At 49.0% G+C, this 21804-nt stretch overlaps 1 protein-coding gene across 2 annotated transcripts in view; it reads right to left on the minus strand.

Annotated features, from left to right (window-relative positions):
• The window catches only part of ABCC6 (ATP binding cassette subfamily C member 6), a 56242-nt gene that overhangs the window by 15315 nt on the left and 19123 nt on the right, over nt 1–21804 (minus strand). For both annotated transcript variants that reach the window (XM_004270146.4, XM_049699595.1), the window contains 12 exons: nt 19607–19699; nt 19207–19410; nt 18503–18649; nt 17770–17857; nt 15603–15678; nt 13727–13853; nt 13396–13572; nt 11026–11193; nt 10086–10260; nt 8750–8825; nt 6405–6525; nt 4587–4794 (listed from right to left, as the gene is read on the minus strand). In XM_004270146.4, coding sequence (XP_004270194.1) covers nt 4587–4794; nt 6405–6525; nt 8750–8825; nt 10086–10260; nt 11026–11193; nt 13396–13572; nt 13727–13853; nt 15603–15678; nt 17770–17857; nt 18503–18649; nt 19207–19410; nt 19607–19699 — 1660 coding nt within the window. The remainder of the gene's footprint in view (nt 1–4586; nt 4795–6404; nt 6526–8749; nt 8826–10085; nt 10261–11025; nt 11194–13395; nt 13573–13726; nt 13854–15602; nt 15679–17769; nt 17858–18502; nt 18650–19206; nt 19411–19606; nt 19700–21804) is intronic.

Consider the following 21804-nt stretch of genomic DNA (forward strand, 5'->3'; position numbering starts at 1 on the left):
ATCACATCAATAGGCTAAAAAAGAAAAATCACCTGACCATATCAATAGATGCAGAAAAAGATTAGACAACATCCAGTACCTATTCATGATAAAACAAATAAACAAAAACAACCCCCCCAAAACAAAACCCAAAACCTCTCTCAGTAAAATAGGAATCGAGAACTTCCTCAACTTGATAAAGAATATCTATTAAAAACCTAATGGTGAGAAGCTAACCTAATGGTGAGAAGCTTGGTGCTTTCCCAGTAAGATCTGGAACAAGGCAAGAATGTCCCCTCTTACCACTCTTCTTCAACACCCTGCTAGAAGTCCTAGTTAATGCAATAAGATAAGGAAATAAAAGGTATGCAGATTTCCAAGGAAGAAATAAAGCTGTATTTGTTTGCAGATCACATGATCATCTATGTAGAAAATCTAAAAGAACTGACCAAAAACTCCTGAAACTAATAAGCAATTATAGCAACATTCCAGGATGCAAGGTTAGTATGAAAAATTCAATCACTTTCCTATATGCCAGCAAAAAAAGGAAAGCCCACAACTAGAAATACAAACTGTACGAAAGGAAAAATCTCATTGGTAAAAGCAAATACACAGTAAAAGTGCTAAACCAACCACATATAACGCGAATAGGAAGATTAAAAGATGAAAGTCATAAAATCATCTATATCCACAATAAGTAGTTAAGGGATATACAAAACAAAAAGATGTAAAATATGATGTCAAAAACAGTAAATGTGGCAGGGAGAGGAAAAAAAAAAGCAAGGTTGTTAAATGCTTTCGAACTTAAGAGATCAACAACTTAAAAAACCCACACATATATGGATTGCTATATTTAAACCACATGCTAACCACAAACCAAAAACCTATAATAGACACACACACAAAAAAAGAGAAAGAAATTCAAAAATAACACCAAAGATAGTCATCAAATCACATGGGAAGAGAACAAAAGAAGAAGAAAGGAACAGAAAAGAACTATAAAAATAACCCCAAAATAATGAACAAAATGGCAGTAAGTACATTAAATGTAATGGACTAAATGCTCCAATTAAAAGACATAGAGTGGCTGAGTGGATATAAAAAAAGACCCACATGTATGCTGCCTACAAGAGACTCATTTTAGACCTAAAGACACACAGAGATTGAAAGTGAGGGGATGGAAAAAGCTATTCCATGCAAATGGAAATGATTATAATAGATGACTATGAACAATTATATGCCAATAAAATGGACAACCTAGAAGAAATGGACAAATTCCTGGAAATGTACAACCTCCCAAGACTGAACAGGAAGAAATAGAAAATATGAACAGACCAATTACCAGGAATGAAATTGAATAAGTAATAAAAAAAAAAAAAAGTCCAGAACCAGATGGTCCAGACTCTTTAGAGACAAGTTAATACATATCCTTATCAAACTATTCAAAAAATTGCAGAGGAACGAACACTTCCAAAATCATTCTACAAGGCCAGCATCATCCAGATACCAAAATCAGACAAAGATAGAACAAAAAAAGAAAATTACAGGCCAACATCACTGGTGAACATAAATGCAAAAATTCTCAACAAAATATTCGCAAACCAAATTCAACAATACATTAAAAGGACCATACACCATGATCAAGTGGGATTTATCCCAGGGATGCAAAGATGGTTTAATATCCACAAAGCAGGCAATGTGATACACCACATTAACAAACTGAAGAGTAAAAATCACACAATCATCTCAATAGGTATGGAAAAACCATTTGACAAACTACAACATCCATTTATGATAAAAATTCTCAACAAAGCAGAGGGAATACACCTCAACATAATAAAGGCCATACACAACAAGCCCACAGCTAACATCATACACTGTGTTGAAAAGCTCAAAGCATTTACTCTAGGGTCAGGAACAAGACAAGGATGCCCATTATCACCATTTTTATTCAACATAATATTGGAAGTCTTAACCACAGCAATTAGACAAGAAAAAGAAATAAAAGGAGTCCAAATTGGAAAGGAAGAAGTAAAACTCACCATTTAGAGATGACATGATACTATACATAGAAAATCCTAAAGATGCCACCAAAAAACTACTAGAACCCAATAATGAATTCAGTAAAGTTGCAGAATACAAATTTAATATACAGAAATATGTTGCATTTCTATACACTAACAGTGAACTATTAGAAAGGAATTTAACAATCCCATTTACAGTTGCATCAAAAAGAATAAAATATCTCAGAATAAATCTAGCTAAGGAGGTAAAAGACCTTTTCTTGGAAAACTGTAAGACACTGTTGAAAGAAACTGAAGATGACACAGATGGAAAGATATACCATACTCAGGGATTGGAAGAATTAATATTGTTAAAATCCTCATACTACCCAAGGTAATCAACAGGTTCAATGCAATCCCTATCAAAATACCAATGGCATTTTTCACAGAACTAGAAAAAAATAATTCTAAAATTTGTATGGAAACACAGAAGATCCTGAATGGCCAAAACAATTTTGAGAAAGAAGAATAAAGCTGGAGGTATCACACTCCCTGATTTCAAACTATATTACGAAGTTACAGTCATCAAAACCATATGGTACTGGCACAAAAACAGACACACAGATCAATGGAACAGAATAGAGAGCCCAGAAATAAACCCACATTATATGGGCAATTAATCTACAAAAAAATATGCAAGAATATACAATGGGGAAAAGATACCCTCTTCAATATTACTCAGCCATAAAAAGGAAGGAAACTGGGTCCTTTGTAGAGACATGGATGGACCTAGAGACTGTCATACAGAGTGAAGTAAGTCAGAAAGAGAAAAACAAATATCGTATATTAACACATATATGTGGAATCTAGAAAAATGGTACAGATGAACTGGTGTTTGCAAGGCAGAAATAGAGACACAGATGTAGAGAACAAACGTATGGACACCAAGAGGGGAAAGCGGGGGTGGGGGTGGGGGTGGGATGAATTGGGAGATTGGGATTGACATATATACACTAATATGTATAAAATAGATAACTAATAAGAACTTGCTGTATAGCACAGGGAACTCTACTTCACTGTACAGGAGAAACTAACACAACATTGTAAAACAACTATACCCCAATTAAAAAAAAAAAGACATAAGGTTGGATTGGATTAAAAAAAAAAAGACAGCCTCTTCAATAAATGGTACTGGGAAACATGGACACTACATGCAAAAGAATCAAACTGGTACCTGCAAAAGAATCAAACTGGACTACTTTCTCATACCATATACAAAAATAAATTCAAAATGGATTAAAGGCTTAAACATAAGACCTGAAACCATAAAACTTTTAGAAGAAAACAGGCAGTATGCTCTTTGACATTGGCCTTAGTAATATTTTTTTGGATATGTTCCCTCAGAGACGGGGGAATGCGGGGAGGGGGAACTGGATGAAGGCCGTCAACAGGTACAAACTTGCAGTTATAAGATAACTAAGCACTAGGAATGTAATGTATAACATGATAAATATAATAAACACTGCTGTGTGCTATGTATGAAAGTTGTTAAGAGAGTAAATCCTAAGAGTTCTCATCACAAGGAAATGTTTTTTCTATTTCTTTAATTTCATATTTATATGAGATGACGGATGTTCACTAAACTCACTGTGGTCATCATTTCATGATGTATGTAAGCCAAATCATTATGCTCTACATCTTAAACTTACACAGTGCTGTAAGTCAACTATATCAACAAAACTGGGACGAAATATTATGGTATACAACTCAGGAAAAAAAGACTCTGTGGTATTGGTGAAAGAATAGACAACGAGATCAGTGAAACAGAGATGAATAGGTGGAGAACAGAGAATTTTAGGGCAGTGAAACTATTCTGTATGATACTGTAAGAGTGGATATATGTCATTATACATTTGTCCATCCCATGGAATGTACAACACCAAGAGTGAACCCTGATGAAAACTGCAGACTTTGGCTAACTAGGATGTGTGGATATAGGTTCATTTGTAACAAATGTACCACTCTGGTGGGGGGATGTTGGTAATGATGGAGGTTATAGATGAGTGGGGAAATCTCTGTACCTTCTGCTCAATTTTGCTGTGAATGTAAAACTGCTCTAAAAAAATAAATCTATTTTTTAAAAAGGAAGAGAAGATGGGAGGAGATGATGGTGGGGATGTGATGCAGGGCTCTACCTCCTATGGGGGATGGGGGTGGGGCAGTGGCAGAAGCATGGGATTGGGGTGGGGTGCTGGAAGTCACCAACAGTCGGACTTGGGGCTGTCCTCAGCTTGGGAGAGGGGCAGAGTCCAGTGGACCTGCTGCCCCACCTAAGTGCTCAGCTGCCCCAGCATCTGGAGGCCAAGATTCTGCCTTTGCTGATGAGGCTGGAAGAGACTCTGAGGCTTCTGTAAAAGTAGGGATGTGCCCTGTCCCCCACTTCCCCAGCCCCATCTTAAGGATGCAGGTCTGTGTTTGGACCCAGGACATTTGCACAGATGTTCAGGAAGGACAGGGTGAGCCAGGGAGGTGTGGGCGAAGGAGCCCTGAGAAACCCTCGGGTGGAGCTGGAGGATGGAGAGTGAGGAAAGCTGGCAGGGGTACCTTGGAGGCAGCCCAGGAGCCCAAAGACCCAGCCCCGCAGGGCTGCGTGAGTCTGCCGTCCGTCCACGGTGGGGTCATCTGCCCACAGGCTCAGCCAGTAGCCACGGCAGAAGGAGGCCACTTGCTGGCATAGGAAGAGGAAAAGTGCGTGGAGGCAGAGCGGGGTGCCCACAGCTCGTAGGTAGGTCAGGTACATGGTAGCCTTCACCTGTAGCACACGTAGGAGAGATGGGGGCAGAGAGACACCCCAGGGGGAGAGAGGAAAGGCCAGGTGGGGCTCCCACAACTTGCCAGTGGGGCAGATGGAACCACCATGCAGTACCTCCCACCTGGAGCATCCTCTCCCCTCCAGGCCCGCCCAGCCTCAGGACCCCCTTCCTCTATGGCTCCCAGATGGCAGTGGGAGCCTTAAAGGGGACAGGCTGTGGCACTTTCCGAGTTTGGAGTGATTTATTGAACACCTACTATGGGACCAGCACGTGTCTCCATCCTCATCATAATTCCCACCTGACAGATAGGGAAACTGAGGCACAGAGAGGTTAAGCCACTTGTTTAAAGTCTGGTTCCTACAAATCTGAAATTCTCCATGCAGCTGCAGCCAGAGTGAACTTCTGAAAACATCCACTTGCTGTTGAAAACATCTTGCTGTTGCTAACCTGCCCTGCACTTTCTCTTGCTCTGAGAAGAAATTCTAAACCTCTTGTACACTCTTTCACCTTACCGTCTACGCACTATCCACTGGTTTCATGGGATCCCTTTCTTTTCTCTGGCACCCTAAGCTCCTCACCTCAGAGTCTCTGCCCCTGCTGTTCCCTCTGCCTGGAATGCTCCTCCCCCTGCTCTTTCCATGGCTACTTCCTTCGCATCCTTCAGGGATGTCAAATGTCACTCCTCAGAGCATCCTATCCAAGCAGGTCCCTGATCCTTGGTCGGTCCCTGTCTCATCACTTTCTTTATTTTGTTTATAGCATTTATCACTACCTGATATCACCTTGCTTATTAGCATAATTGTTTTCTCACTCTCTCCCCTGTCCCCCACCACTAGCCTGCAAGGTCCACCAAGGCAGAAACTTTGTCTGGCACACAGTGGGGGTTCTGCAAATGTCTTCTGGATGGATGAGTAGGTGGATGGTTGAGTGGGCGAATGGGTGAGTAAATGGGTAGGTGGGTGGGTGGATGAATAAATGAGTGGGTCTGTAGGAGGGTGGGTGCGTAAATGAGCGGATGGATGGATGAATGGATGGATGGATGGATGGATGGCAGGGTGGCAGATGGGTGGATGGTTGTGTGAGATGGATAGAAGAGTGAGTAGATGGGTAGGTGGATGGATGGGTGAGTGGGATGGATGGGTGAATAGGTGGAAAGGTAAATGGATGGATGGATGAATGAGTAGGTACGTGGGTGAATGGGTGGGGGATGGGTGGACAGAGCAGCATAGGAGAGAAGAAGTAGTACAAGTTTCAGATTCAGACTGTCCTAGGTTTGAGTCCCAAGTTGGTCACTTGCTAGCTGTGAGAACACAAATGTCTAAACTCTTTAAGAACCCAGTTTCTTCATCTCTACAATGGAGCTATCACCATCTGATTTTAGGGTGGTTGTGGGCATTAAGAAGTATGAAGTATCTAGAATCTTACGTGGCACATAGTAGGTGTTCAATAAAGGTGAGTCGTCCCCCCAGCCCCATCCCCCCCCCAAGTGCTGTATCTCTTGGGAGGTCCTGAGTCCCCCCCAAGTGCTGTATCTCTTGGGAGGTCCTGAGTCCCCGGGGGCAGCAGCGGCAGTGGATGTGGAGAGGGGGAGGGAGCAGCGGGTGGTTACCCTGCCATATTGCATGCTGTCCTCTCCTTTTGGCTGTCCTGCCCCCTCAGGATCATCTAGGGGAACCCCTGTCTGGGCCTCTGAAGTGGCGCTGTCCTTCTCAGGGACTAACTTCATGGACCTGTCATTTAGAGGAAATGAGGACAAATCAGTGTCTCTCTTCGTGGGGTGTATATGCCCAACCCTCATGGCCACTGGAAGCCACTGAGCCACTCTCTCATTCATTCATTCAACTAACGTACTGAGCACCAACTAGGTGCCATGCCCCAGTTCTCCCTCTGTGGTGCCCAGCTAGATGCCACCTATCACCCCAGAGTCAGGCAAGCCTGTTCTTCCGACGCCATCTCATTGAATGAACTTATTTGCCAACTTTGGAACCTGGTTTTCATTTTGGTCTAAGCTTTGCTGCAGTCATTTTGCACCTGCTGTTTATTCTCAGATTTGTCAGTCCAGGTTTGCAGGAAGTCAGCTTTGCACAATTCAGATGCTGAAGGTTTCTTGAGTGTTCCTTTTATCTGTGGCTGAGTAGGCTGACAACCGTAAATGTGAATTACCATCTGCTAACTGTGAAACCATGGGCAGCTGACAATCTCTCTGTGCCTCAGTTTCCTCAGGTGTAAAATGGGGATAATCTATGTCTCTCTGGCTGCCTATCTGTCTGTCTATCAATCAATCTATTTATTCACCTATCCATCTTTGTGATATTGTGATTTATGTTAAGAAATATATACTTGGTCTTTGACCCCATCCCTGGCACAGAGTTCCTAAAACCCTTGTAAATTCCTAAGTGATAAGAGCCCTAGGAGCATCTTTTGTTCTACTGAGGTGACTCTGGGTGGGCTCCTGGATGGCTCCTGATTGGGGGCTGGTCACCAGAAAGACTAAGCCATGACTAGAAGCTTGGAATTTTCAGCTCCACCCGCATTCTCCAGAGAGGGAAGAGGGGCTGGAAATGGAGTTAATAATGGATCATGCCCACACGAGGAAGCCTCCATAAAACCCCAACAGTACGGGATTCGGGGTGCTTCCAGGTTAGTGGACACATCCACATACCCAGAGGTTGATACACCAAGCTCCATGGGGACAGAAGCTCCTGCATGTGGGACCCTCCCAGACCTCGTCCTGTGAATCTCCTCAGCTGGCTGTTCTGTCTCCTTTGTCACATCCTTTAATAGACTGCCAAATGTACGTGTTTCCCTGAGTTCTGTGAGCTGTTCTGGCAAATTACTTGAACTCGAGGAGGGGGTGATGCAAACCCCCATTTTGTCCCCAAGTAGGACAGAAGTTGTGGGAACCCTGGAGACCTACTACTTGCAATTGGCATCTGAAGTGGAGGGAGCAGACTTGAGGGACTGAGCCCTTAACCTGTGGGATCTGACATCTCCAGATAGTGTCAGAACTGAGTTGTGGAGAATTGCTTGGTGTGAAGGTTTGCGGGGGGGCAGGGGGCACCCATCTGGTGTCAGAGTGAACGTTGTAGTTGTGTGAGAGTAATGGAGAGAAAGAGGGAAGACTAGCAGGTTTTTCCAATACAATATTTATCTATCTACATCCATCTGTCTATGAACTCTACCTATCATCTATCTGTCTATTCATCCATTCATCATCTATCTGTTTGTCTGTCACCCTATTTGTCTACCTACCTACTTACCTCTCTACCTATTATCTACCTATCTGGTCTTACTTAGGATACTGTGCACTGTGAAGACGGCGGGCCGGTCCAGTGTGTGGCCCAGGAGTACTCTGGCTGGCTAGCTGGGATGGGAGGAACTGGGGCCCAACCTCAGGGACCGAGGCCCTCCGGTTCCCCCTGCAGTTCCCTAACAGCTGGCACTTAAGCTCACACTCTCTGGTTCCCAGTGGTCTGTTGTTCTGTTTCACAAGGTCACTTTCCATAAAAAGGGAGAGCACAGGAGTCCAGCTATGGCCTGGCTAAAGGGGGCAGCAGGCCTCCTCCTGGTGGCCCCCACCAGCACCAAGAGATGCTGATGTCCTTCAGAGCATGAATGACAGGGCCTGGCACGGACATTAACAACTATGGCGTGGATCCTTCTTTGGAGCTGGCCCTGCCCCACTCCAGCCATGACAACTCTGATAAACTTTAAGGGATTCATCACATCTGAGGGCAAACTGGTCATCCTGTGAACAGAACATGTGGGGACTTAATCATTGTGGCTGATTGACTGTCAAATAGTCTCTGGTGAATTATCCCACGGCTGAGCCCCATGGTGGGTCTTAAGCAGATGTTCAATCCAGAATGGTTGAGATGCAGGTGGTGACACAGCCGCCTTGCTTCAGCCTCAGCTTTTGTGCCCTCCCCAAGCTCTGCACCAGAGCAAACTCACCTCTCCGGTCCACCCTCAGGCCTCCCACCTCCAGCAGAGCCTCTGCGGTCCTTGGCACTGGCCGGGGGTTCCGTTTCTGCAAGGTCAAGGGAGCCGTGTCACTCTATGGGGGTCGGTACCTCAGAGTCCAGATGCCAGCTTTGACACCCATGGGCTGTGCAGCCTCCGCTCGCTGAGCGTCCATTTTCTCTGATCTGCCTCCTCCCCCCTCTCTCCATCCTCCCTGGGTTCTTCCAGGAACATTATTCATTCATTCACTTATTCAGTTGGCAAATATAATCAAGCATCGGCTATGAACTTGGGGCTGGGAAACAGCAGGAAACACTGCACATAGTCCAAAAGCTCGGGTCTCCCCAATACCCTTGCATAAGCAATCCATTGTGTCTGCGATGTTCTTTTCCAGGTAGCTCTCACCCAACCTCAGGTGTCATCTCCCCCAGGGAAGGACCCTCCTGCCCACCATCCCCAAGCCGGGAGGGTTCCATCTTCAAGCTCCAGGAGGTTGACACCGTGAACCAACACTTAGGGTTTTTACCGGGGTGAGCCAGGGCTCAACAGAGGAGGCAGAGCCTGGGACGGGGGACCTGGCTGTGAAACCCCCTCTGTCATGCAGGGACAGCACACAGCCTGCAGTTGGAGGTTCAAAGCCCAACACTGCCACTTATGAGCCGGGTAAACTTGGACGAGTTCCTTAACTTCTGGGCCTCAGTCCTCATCTGTAAAATGGAGCTAAGTACAGTACTGACCTCACAGGGGCTAAGTGGTGATTAAATGAGTGAATGGAGGGGCCCCTGGCTGTTCTTTATCACTCACTGTGGCTGCGCTTGGATCACTGACTTCACTTCCAGAACACTGTCATTTTTCCAGTGGGCACTGTGTTCTCTGGATTAGTAGAAGCCCTAGCTGGCATGTTGGGGGCCTCTGGCCTCAAGGCACCAAATGACCTCTTTGCTCAGTCTCTGTAGCAGTTTCAAGCACAGACCCTGGAGTTGAACACACCCAAATTCTAATGTGACCTTGGGCAAATTATTTAACTCTCTTCGGCCTGAGTTGCTCATCTGAAAAGTGGCAGCCATAATTGCAGGGGTCCCCCAGGGGTGTTGTGGAGACCACATGAGACAATGCATGTTTATAGAAGCACTTAGCACAGCCCCTGGCTCACAGAAGGTGCCACGGGCTCTTACTGGGGGCTGGGTGGCCTTGTGGGAGAGGCGTCTGCCTCCAGGCCTGGGCCTGCAGGGAGGGTGTGGCCAGAGTGCTTCACTAGCCAGTGGGATCTGTGGAACCTTCTCCCCAAGGGTGACAGAAGCCAGGCACAGGGTAGCCCAGCCAGTACCTCCTTCTCCTCCATCTCCTGGCTGTCTGGCTCCATCCAGAAGGCCCGCCAGGGTCCCCTTCCTGTGCAGAAGCTCCTGGAAGGAACCCATCTCTGCAATGGCCCCATCTTCCAGCACCACGATCCAATCAGCCTGGGGCAGGACGTGGAGCGCGTGGGTGACAAGAATCCGTGTCTGGGCAGGAAGGGATGGAATTTACACTCGTGCGCTTGACCACTGTTCCAGAGCTGGGGGAATGGGCCAGGAATATCCTGGGGCTCAGAGTGGGGAAAGCTCTCCTTCTTGTGCTCCTGCCCTTTTTCTCAAAAATAGCATGTCCCAACAGTGAAATAGAGGGACTCCTTCAACCTGTCTCGAAACCAGAAGACATGGAGTTCAACTGAACGTGGCCAGTGACCTGAGGCAGAGCTGTGGTAGTTTAACCACAGACCCAGAAGCAAGAAATGACTGCTCGGACTTCCCTTGTGGCGCAGTGGTTAAGAATATGCCTGCCAATGCAGGAGACACGGGTTTGATCCCTGGTCTGGGAAGATCCCGCATGCCACGGAGCAACAAAGCCCATGTGCCACAACTACTGAGCCTGTGCTCTAGGACTCATGTGCCATAACTACTGAAGCCTGTGCACCTAGAGCCTGTGCTCCGCAACAAGAGAAGCCACCACAATGAGAAGCCCGTGCACCGCAACAAAGAGTAGCCCCCGCTCACTGCAACTAGAGAAAGCCCGCACAGCAGTGAAGACCCAGCACAGCCAACAAAAGAAATGACTGCTGCTGTGAGCCACTGACATTTGGGGGTTGTTTGTTATGCAGCACCGTCACAGCAAAAGCTGACCATTACAAAGAGGAACACTGGATTCATGGAGAATGGTGGTAAGCAGACTTGGGTTAGGACTTTCTCTGCCTTTGCTCTATGCCCTCTGAGACATTTTCCCAAACTTACCGTTCCCTGGAGCAGCCCATCAGGCCCAATGACCTGTTTGAAGACATGCTGGCCAACATGGGCGTCCAGGGCTGCCAGGGGGTCATCCAGCAGGTACACAGCAGCCTTCCTGTACACAGCCCGGGCCAGGCTCAGCCGCTGCTTCTGGCCCCCAGAGAGATTCATGCCCTGTGGCCATAAGAGAGAGACAGGGACCTGCGTCTACGCCTGCTGGGTGAAGCTGGTGTGACAGGGGCCAGGTCTGCTCATCAAAGTGAGCTGTGGCTCATGGGGCCTGTCCTCTAGGGCCACCTCCAGCTTGAAACGCTTGCTCTCAAGCCAACATCCCCCCCAGCTTCCACCCTGCCTGGCTTCTCCCCTTTCCAGACAAGCTTCCTGCACCCACTGCTCCCTCCACTTGAGTCTGGCTTCTGTTCCCATTTCTCCACTGATGCAGCCTTCCTCAAGGACACTGGTCATTCCCCTGTTGCCTAATCCAGTGGTAGCTTTTCAGTCCTTATGTTCTTATTTCCTTCCTTCCTTCTTTTCTTTTCTTTTCTTTTCTTTTTTCTTCCATTCTCTTCCTCCCTTCCTCTCTTCCTTCCTTTTGTTCTTTCACTTGTTCATTCATTCCACTCATATTTACTGCATGGCTATTATGTACCCAGCAGTGTTCTAGGCTCTGGGGACACAGCAATGAACAAAACCTCATCCCTGCTTTCATGGATCCTTCACTCTAATGAGGATGGGGTGGGATAGAGATAATCAATAAACAAACACATAAAATGTTATCACCTATCAGATGGTGTTATACACCATGAAGAATAATAGAGAAGGGGAAGGGTGTAGGGTGTACTGGCATGAGCAGGGTTGCTGTGCTGGGTAAGGTGGTCAGGGAAAGCTACTCTCCACTAAGAGACTTGACGGGATGAACCATGTGAACTCCTGAGAAACAGCTTTACAAGCAGAGAGAACAGCAGGTGCAAAGGCCCTGAGGTAGGAGCATACTTTGGGTGTTCCAGGAACATCGTGGAGATCCATGTGGCTGGAGAGAAGCAGGAAAGAGGGAGCATGATGGGAGATGAAGTCGGAGATAACTGGGGTCAGATCGTGGGGGTGCGCCTTGTCAGTGATGGTCAGCACTGTGGCTATAACTCTGAGGGGATGGGGAGACCTGGAGGGTTCTGAGCAGACAAAGGACATGAACTGACAGATCTGAAAAGAATCCCTTTGGCTGCTGCACTGGGATTAGCCTGTTAGGGGTGAGGACAGAAACAAGGAGGGCAGTCAGGGGCTCCTGCAGCAATGTGGGAGAGCTGATGTGGGGACTGGAACATTCTGGATCTGCCTCAAAGGTGGATCCAACAGGATTTGCTGATGAATTAGATGTGGGTGTAAGAAAAAGAGAGGAATTGAGGAGGACACCAAGGTTTTGGATCTGAGCTCTGAAAGGATGGAACTTCCACCACCCAGGATGGGGCGAGCTTCGGGGGAGGAGGTAATGGGAAATCACGTTTGGTTTAGGATGTGACACAGCTGGACAGACGTAGCCGGCAGCAGGCACCCCCTCCTTCTGATACCCCTTTCCCTTGGCTGCACGATGCCTCATCCTCCTCCCTAGATGTTCCTTCTCAGCTGATCTCTCTGGCTCCTCCAGACCCTTTCCAGGGCCCTCTCCTCTTCCCTAGAGGAAACCTCACCCATTTACTTGACTTAAACGTCCACTATTCCACTCTCAATTCCCTAATCTGGGGGTCAGGAAGTGTTTTCTGTAAAGGACCAGAAAGTAACTACTTAAAGCTTTGTGGGCACCCCACCCCACCCCCACTGCCCTGGTCTCTGTCACAACTGCTCATGTCTGCCCTTATCATGCAAGAGCAGCCATGGACCACAGGTAAATGAATGTGCATGGCTGGGTCCCAATAAAACTTTATTTACAAACCCAGACGGTGGGCCAGATTCGACCTGTGGGTCATAAGTTGCCAATTCCTGCCCAACCCACAGCTCCGTATGCATACATCCTGTTTATTGGACATCTCTGCCCAGACCCTTTGGTGAGGTCCAGAGAGGAGAAGCAGTTTGACCAGTGTCACCCAGAGAGGCAAGGCAGGAGCCTGGATCACCTCATTCCCAGTTGTTGGAGAGCCCCTCACCACCAAGCCCTGCCATGTCTCCCAGCCTCTCCTTGGTCTCTATTTTCAACCATTCACTCATTAATAACTATTTATTGAGTACCTGCTATGTGCTTGGCTCTGAGCTGGGCCCCTTTTCTCCCCTACCTCCCTGCCCCCACCCCAGTGACCCTCCCACCACACCAACCCACAGGTCAGGGTGGCAAATGACCCTCAGCCGCCATGCCTCCCTGGCCCAAGAAGGCCCTGAGACCCTCACCTGCTCCCCAGTTTGGGTGTGGACTCCTGCAGGGAAGCTGCCCACGTCTGGCCACAGGGCACAGGCCTCTAGGACCCTCTCCAGCCACGGCAGGTCCAGCTCCTGCCCGAAGCACACGTTGTCTACCACGGACATGTTCTGGACCCAGGCCTCCTGCGGCACGTAAGCCACCGGACCCTAAAACACAAGGAGGCTGATGGGGACGGAGGAGGAACGGTGGGAGCTAGGCTCTTGGTGGTGGTGGAAGGCGGCAGGGAGCTTAGCTGTGAGACGGGGAACGGAGGAGCAGAGACGGGGACATTCCAGCAGACAGGCAGGGGTGCAGCCTCACCTTGATGCTCACGGACCCCTCCACCTTTGACAGCTCCCCAAGGAGGGCAGAGAGCAGGGAGGACTTTCCTGCCCCCACTGGACCGACGACAGCCAGCAGGCAGCCCTGGGGCACCGTAAGGTTGATCCTGGCAACACAGAAGGGGTGACGTGTCCCTGGGTAGGATTCAGCCCGAGTCTGCGCAGAATTAGTGAACCCCAGACAGAGCCAGCCTCGGCTGCTGATGACACACCTGGGGTGGGGGGGCCGCTGAGAGGATGTCTGGGGGCCGTGCTTCCCTCTCCCGATCCCTGTCTGGCTATGCGAGCAGCCATTCTGCATGTGATCATACATGTGCCCACATACATGCACGCACATGTGTATGCGCACACTCATTACATCACACATGCATGCATGCATGTACACAGATGATGCATGCAAGCACACAGGGCACATGTGTCTGTGCACACATATACTACATACACAGACTGCACACACACAGATACACACCCTCACACAAGTGCACATATGCACACCATATGTGTGTACACACAGACATATGCACACAACATATACACAATCCATGCACACACAAGTGCATGCACACACACAAACATGCTCTCACACACGCCCGTGCATACACACATCTGCACGCACGCATGTACACCCGTGTGTACACATGTACCCGCACTCACACAGGGTTTATTGGGCAGGAGGTTTAACCAGCATCTCCTCTTGCCCAGGTCATTGCCACAAGCTCCTCACCACTCTTCCTGCTTCTGCCCTCCCTCCCCGCCCCTTTCTGTGTCATGCAGTCTGTCCTCCATGCAGGGGCCCAAGGGACCTGTTCAAACCCAAGCCGGCTCATGACACTCCCCCGCTGAAGCCCCCGGCGGTTCCTGTTTCACTCAGGGTAACACTCAAGCTAACAATCATGAAGGACACCCAGCATCCCATTGCTGCAGCCATGCTGACTTCCTGCTTCCCAAACACACCTGGGGGGATTGTGCCCTGCAGGTGTCACATAGCAATGTCTAGAGACACTTTCAGTTGTTATACCTGGTGTGGCTGCTGCTGGAATCTAGTGGGTAGATACTGGGGGTTCTGCTAATCATGCTACAATGCACAGGACAGCCCCCATGACAAAGAACTATCCAGCCCTGAACATCAGCAGTGCTGAGCTGGAGAATCCTGGGTCCAGGCATACTCCTGCCTCAGGACCTTTGCACTTGCTGTTCCCACTGCTTAGAAAGCTCCTCTCCCAGACACGTACAAGGCTCATTCCTTCCCCTCATTTGACCTCTGTTTAAATGCCAAGCCTTCCCTCACCGCACACACCCCTCCTTTGACATCGTGCTCTGCCTCCCGACCCTGATTTCTCATTTGTGCACCCCCCCACCCCCGATCAGAACATCAGCCCCAAGAGCACAGGGTTCTTATCTGTTTTCTTCACTCTATTCCCAGTTCCTAGGACAAGGCCTGGCACAGAGCAAGTGCTCAATAAATACAATGAAATGAGCAAATGACAAGAAACACAAATACGGCCCTGGGTGTTTTCTTTCCCTTCACAGGGAGTTTTGGGGTTGGCGGGGGTTTTCTGCCACAGAGACCCAGCCAAATAGTTGGGGGCTGGAGGTGACAATGACCAGTCTGACACAGGAGGCACAGAAGCGCCCACAACTGACTGGGCCGGGCCTTGGGGCTGTTCTTGGCCAGGCCTCCCTTGGCATCATCGTGACCAGCCTGGGGACCAGAGAGCCATCTCCTCCCTGTTGGGCAAGGCTCAGATGCCCTGTTCCCCCTCTGTGGGCAGGAGCTCTCCCTTTCCCAGCTTTCCCATCCTCCCCCACTTCGTCAACGGCAACAGGAAGGTTGTTACCAGGGAAACCACCTGTACCTGTGCAGGCAGGGAGGGCTTTCCTGGGACCAAGCGAAGGTGCCTTCCTGTATTCTGATGTAATCCTCTCCAGTGGCTGCAGGGCATTAAAGACCAGTTATAAGAGATGCTCCCGGCTGGCCCCTCCTCTAAGAGACCCCCAGGCAACAGGAAATCTCTTCCACTAAACAAACTGTCCCTCCACTCACTGGCTTGTGTGTGACCCTGTGGTGGTCATATTCTCTCCCTGCTGGATGGTTATACAACTCAGGTCGGCAAACCATAGCCCAGGGGCCAGATCCTGTCTGCTGCCTATTTTTATAAAGTTTTATTGGAACACAGCCATGATCATTCATTTATGTAGTGCTATGGCTGCTTTCACACTACAAAGGCAAAGGTGAGCAGTTACAACAGAGAACAAAGGGCCTTGGAAAGCCTAAAATATGTACAATTGGGTCCTTCATAGAAAAGGTTAGTGGGCTTCTGATACAATTTATCACCTGATCCAGGACTCTGGAGAGTGAAGGGAGTGTTATTAATTCCACTGGGACCACAGATGTAACCAGGGACATATGGTCTCCCTATGTCCCTGGGTCTCAGATGTTTTATCTATATAATGAGGGAGGAGCCAGATTTAGTGGTTTTGGACACAGAATACGCATTTAGAATCACCTGGAAAGATTTTTTAAAACACAAAGCTCTCCATGGCTCAGCCCAAACCAATAAATGAGAATCTCCATGGGAGTGGGGCCTGAGAATCTTACATCTAACGAGCGGTTGACACCCGTTGACACCCCCTGGACTGGATGGTCTCTAGGGGAGGGTTGCAGACAAAATGCAGGACGTCCAGTTACATCTGAATTTTGAATAAACAATGAGTACTTTTTTAGGATAATTATGCCGCCACATATTGCATGGGAGCTACTAAGACTAAAAAAACCTATGCTCTGAGTATGCGAAATTCAAATTTAACCGGGAGTCCTGTTTTTCTTTGTGAATCTGGCTACCCTACTCTGGGGTCTTGTCTTTTCTTAATGGTCTGGGGTGTGGGGATGCTTCTCCATTTCCCCATCTGTAAAATGGGTGGGTCGTAGAGGTATCCACCCCATAGTGCTGGGTGAGGAGCGAGGGGGTCTCCACTAAGTAAAGCACTTTGAATGTGCTGGCTCGTGGTAAACACTTGGTCAACATTAGCTGTCGGTGTCTGTGTTCATCTCACTGTCACACACCTTTGGGGGAACAGCAGGGACTGAGATTGTGGGGGGCGGTATGAGGCTCTGGCCGCAGGCAGGTGACCAGGTGTGTCAAAGTCATGACTCAAATATCCCTTAGGGGTCTCTGGTCCAGGGGCCCTCCTGTGGGGATAAAGGCACGACATCACGGACCCTAAGCTATTTATTGGGCAGCTCCTGAGACCGGGGACCTGCTATCTTTTGGTGGCCCTCAGGGTGATCCTGGTGGAGGTGGGGTGACACAGTGGGGAACGGAGCCAGCAGTGGGGGAGTTACTGCCCAGGGCCACACAGCCGGGCGAGGCAGACCTGGGGTTTGAATGCACAGCCCACCTCTGAATGCCCACATCGCACTGCTTTGGCTGAACAAAGCTTTGCCCAGCTGAAAACGTGCCCAGAGCTGTGAGGAGCCGCAGAGACAGCAATTTTGGGTTACTTAGAGGCCTCTTTGCTGACTTCTGTGGGGTTTTCTCCTAATAATAATTCTAACTAAAATGCACCGAATGCTGACTTTGTGCAGGGCCCTGCTCTAACTGAGATGCTTCAAAGGACTCATTTAACCCTCACAACAATCCTATGCAGAGGTGCTGTGATGATCATCATGTCCATTTTGCAGATGGGAACACTGAGGCTCAGAGAGATTAATAACTGGCCAACGTCACCCATGTTGGGGTCAGGGCTGGAGCCAGAGTTTGGATTCAGGCACAATGTCACAGGATATACTTCTAATCACCATGTGGGTGATTTCTAGGTAAGCAGCTTGATGCTTTCTTAGGTACAAGGGGAGAGCCCTTACATGGCATCTGTTTCCTAGTCACACGGCCGATGGGCTGGTCTGCACATGCCAGCACACGCCAGCAGCCCCTCAGCTGGGCCTGGCATTCCATCTGTGGGAAAGGGGAGCCTTGCTGGTTCCCTCATCCCTCCCACCCCCTTCCTGCTGAACTCAGCTCTCACCACATCTGCAGGACCTTGAGTCCACGGCCTCAGGGTCAATTTCTTCCAGGCAGAGGAAGGCAGCCAGACGGTCAAAGGACACCCGGGCCTGGAAAAACCAAAGCCCTAGGTCAACTGTGCCATAAGGGCAAAAAAAGAACTCGGGCGTTGGGTGCCTCAAGATGGTGGGAAATCTTCCGGACTACTGAGTCCTACACATTTGCAAGGCATCAACACAAAGCTTTCTAGGTCACGGAAAACGATGCACGTGAGGTTGGCACAATGAGGTAGTGGTGACCTCCCACCTCCTTGCTTCCGTTCTGCAGACCAGACCCGGGAAGAGGATGGTGGCTTTTCCAGTTGGCCGTCATCAGGAATGATTGCAAACTTTGTCCACCTGGAGGCACCCTCTCCACTCCCAGCCCCAACCCCATCTTCCGTGATGAAAGGATAGTTAAATAGGGACGGCTCAGCTGGACCACTTTTCTCATTTTCATCACACGGTGTGAGTGCAGACAGTAGAGGAAGAGAAATGAAGTGAAATTGCTTTGTATAAAAAGGGAACCGGACTGAATTCTTGCATGTGGAATTGCTGGAAAGGTGAGGCTGCCTATTTTGAGGATGTTTGCTGGCATCTTCCCGCTGTTCCCTGTGCCCTCCCGTCTCTTTCCCTGCTTCGTTTCCTTGCCCCAGCACAGCCTGCTACACCCCTACACGGCTCTTCCAAGACGGCCTCCCCTCCCTGCCACCTCACCTGGACAACGGAGTGGATGGAGAAGGGCAGGAAAGCCTGGGCCTTGTTGAGAATGTTGAGAACCGTGAGGGTCACGAAGGCCTTCTCAGCGTCCATGGCATTCTCCTCGGCCACCAGAGTATGGACAGCAAACACAACCAGTGCCACCTGGGTGGGAGACACAGGAGGTGACATTGAGCTGCTAAACGTGGCCAGGAAAGGCAGGCCAGCTGTGGTATCTCAAGGGGTCCTTGTGGCCACACCTGCCATGTGGGAATGGGTTCCCCTCCACCCAGATCTCCCCCCAAATTCTTCTACTGATGAAAGGAGTTGCGTGCATGTGACCCCTGTTCTAAGAATCAGAAACTCTTGGTTCCAGGCTTTGGGGGACACCACAGTTTTCCATCTTGGTGGCATATGTGTGGTTCTAGACATGGGTGGAACTTGTGACTCTAGACTCTGGGAAGATGACTCTGAAGTTGCAGGTATCAACAGCCACGGAGGGCTCTAGGTCCTGGTGGCATTTGTAGTTCCGGATGTCACTAGGGGGTGGTTCTGTTCCAGGGGTTGGTGGTGTTTTGGTTCCAGGTGTCGTCGATATGATGATGATGATATGATGACCAGCAGGTCAGTGCCCCTGTGATCCTATATGGGGAGCCCTTATCCCCACATCCAGCACTCCCTCCCCCAGTCCATGCTCTGCAGGGAGACCAGAGTGACATCACCAGAAACGTGGACACTTGGAAGGACACCAGAGACACAGAGAAGAGGAGGCTGGAGGTCCTCAAGGCGCCCAGCTCCTGGGCCCGGATGCTCAGGACTCTGTCCAGAAAGGCTCCCTCCCAGCCGTGGTACTTGACCGTCCTCACGTTCCTGAGGATGCAGCTGGTGAGCCGTGCCCGAGAGTCCTTCTTTCTCATTTGCTCTTCCTGGGACCAGAGGGAAGAAGAGAAGAGGGGACAGGGACAAGTCCGGGATTTTCCTTCTCTGCAACCGCCGCAAGCCGCCACCACGCCCACCCCACACCTCTCTCCTCCCCACTGCCATGCACCAGTGCAGGGCCCAGGACCTGCAGGCTTCCTGCCCCCTTCCTGCCTGGAGTGTCCCTTCTTCCAAATGCCAAACCTGATGGTGGTTCCTCTTCTTGGTGATGAAGAAATTCAGAGGGAGAAGGCTCAGGAAGACGGCGATGGCGGTGAGGGCAGAGGGTCCTAGAAGCTGGAGACAAAGGGCAGGATGTCACGAGACAATTCCAGAAGCCCAGCTGTCAGTACAGGGGTGGAGGGAGGCTCAGACTTGGGCCCTAAGGCAAGGAGGTGTCAGAGAGTCCAATGAGTGCAGCCACCAGGTCTTAGAGACCAGGACTCATGGGCTCCTTAGAAGGAAATACCTGTGGAAGATGGAGTCCATCTTCATTAGGGAGGGGAGAGAGGGGGAAATGATGCACCTCACACAATGGAGTGGGGACGGGGTCATAGTCAAGACGAGTCATGCACCTAGATGGGCAGGGCAAGGGCGGCGCCTGGCTAGAACGTGAAGACAGACTCTGGAATCGGGATCTGGGTTCAAATCCTGACTTTACACATACTGGTGTGGCCTTGGGCAAGTTACTGACCCTCCCTAAGCTGCAGTTTCTCACATTAAATGGAAATGGAGCTGTTCCCACTGCCAGTAGTGAATGCTGGTGTCATACAATCAATGATTATCCCCTGACAAGGGTTGCCAGATTTAGCAAATAAATATATTTAATGGCCTGCCCAGTGAAATTTGAATTTCAGATAAACAGCAAATAAGTTTTTAGTATAAGTATATCCCATGTCATGTTTGGGATATATTTATGATAAGAAATTCTTCTGTTTATCTGAAATTCATCTTTAACTGGACGTCCTGTATTTTGTCTGGCAGCCCTACCCCCCAGCTTTGTGACTTGGGACAGTTATCTTCCCTCCCTCGTTTGTTTCTCTATCTGGAAAATGTGGAGGTGGCGAGTAGGGTAAATGATTTTTAAGTGGCTATGATTTGAGATTCCTCCTGAGGTCATTTGGGTCCATTCTCTAGACAAGCCCCACCCCCCTCTTCAGTCTGTGGGCCTCATTTTCCCCTCTCAGCCCCTAAGAATGTTTACTTTCTAATCTTGACGCCCTAGCGAGCCAGTGTTTCATTTACGCAGCAATTGCGCCTCCCAATGGCCAAATGGAGAGATGCCCAGAAGGCAAACACCTGCCTACAGCCAGGGCTGGGAGAGTATTCAAAGGAATGTGAACAGAAGGTTAAATAAACTCTCTCTGGCAAAAATGCTACAAATGCTAACTGTAGCAACCCCAATTCCTACCCCTCCCCCTTTACCAGGGCCTCATGGTTACTTTCTGATGTTAGGACCACCTGCCAAGGGTCAGGGAAAGTGATGGGTGTGTTGTCTGCAGTTTCACTTGAGTCACCCATCGGCCTGCTTAACTGCCCTGCATTTTCCCCAGTGTCCTTCCTCCCTTTCTCTCTAATAATAACAGCTAACATTCATGCACTTGCTGAGCACCCTCTGTATGCTAGGTCCTAGACTGCAAGGTAGCAAGTCAAAAAGTGTCCAGGCCCCAAGCCCTTATGGTGGGGGCACTGGAGCAGTAGCAGAGGTACAATAATGATGATAACACACAGCTGATATTCTGGAGCATTCCACACTCACTCACAGTCAATATGCTGTTGATACACCCACCCAGGGGCCTGTGAAACACAGCACATGGGCCAGATCTCTCCTGTTTATATGCCGACCTCAAGCCGTACAAAGATTGGTAATCGGTCTTACATTTTAAAGTGATTGAAGTAAATCAAACGATGATGATTTCATGATATGTGTTAATTACATGAAATTCAAACTTCAGTGTCCATAAGTAATTTTATTGGAACACCACCAGGCCTGTTTGATTAGTATTGTCTGTGGCTGCTTGCGCACTAGAAGGGCAGAGTTAAATAGTTTTGAGAGAGACCCTATGGCCCCTAACGTCTAAAATATCTACAATCTTCTCCTTTACAGAGAAGTCTGTGAGGCTGGAACCAGCCCACATGGAGCAGAACTGAAGAAGATCTTCAAATGAACTGCCCCATCCCCATGCATAACCAACAAGACAATTAAACACCTATAGGGTATAGCTGTGTCCCAGATGCTATCTAAGTGCTTCACAGGTATTAGCTCATTTAATTCCTCAGCAACTCAAGGGCTGGGGCACTTCGGTTAATTATAATCCTCACTTTGCCGATGAGGAAATGAGGCACCGAGAGGCTACGTTACTTACCGGGAGGTTTTACAACTAGCAAGTGGTGAAAGCAGG

Source organism: Orcinus orca, chromosome 16 (assembly GCF_937001465.1).
Source record: "Orcinus orca chromosome 16, mOrcOrc1.1, whole genome shotgun sequence".
Classification (NCBI taxonomy): Eukaryota; Metazoa; Chordata; class Mammalia; order Artiodactyla; family Delphinidae; genus Orcinus; species Orcinus orca.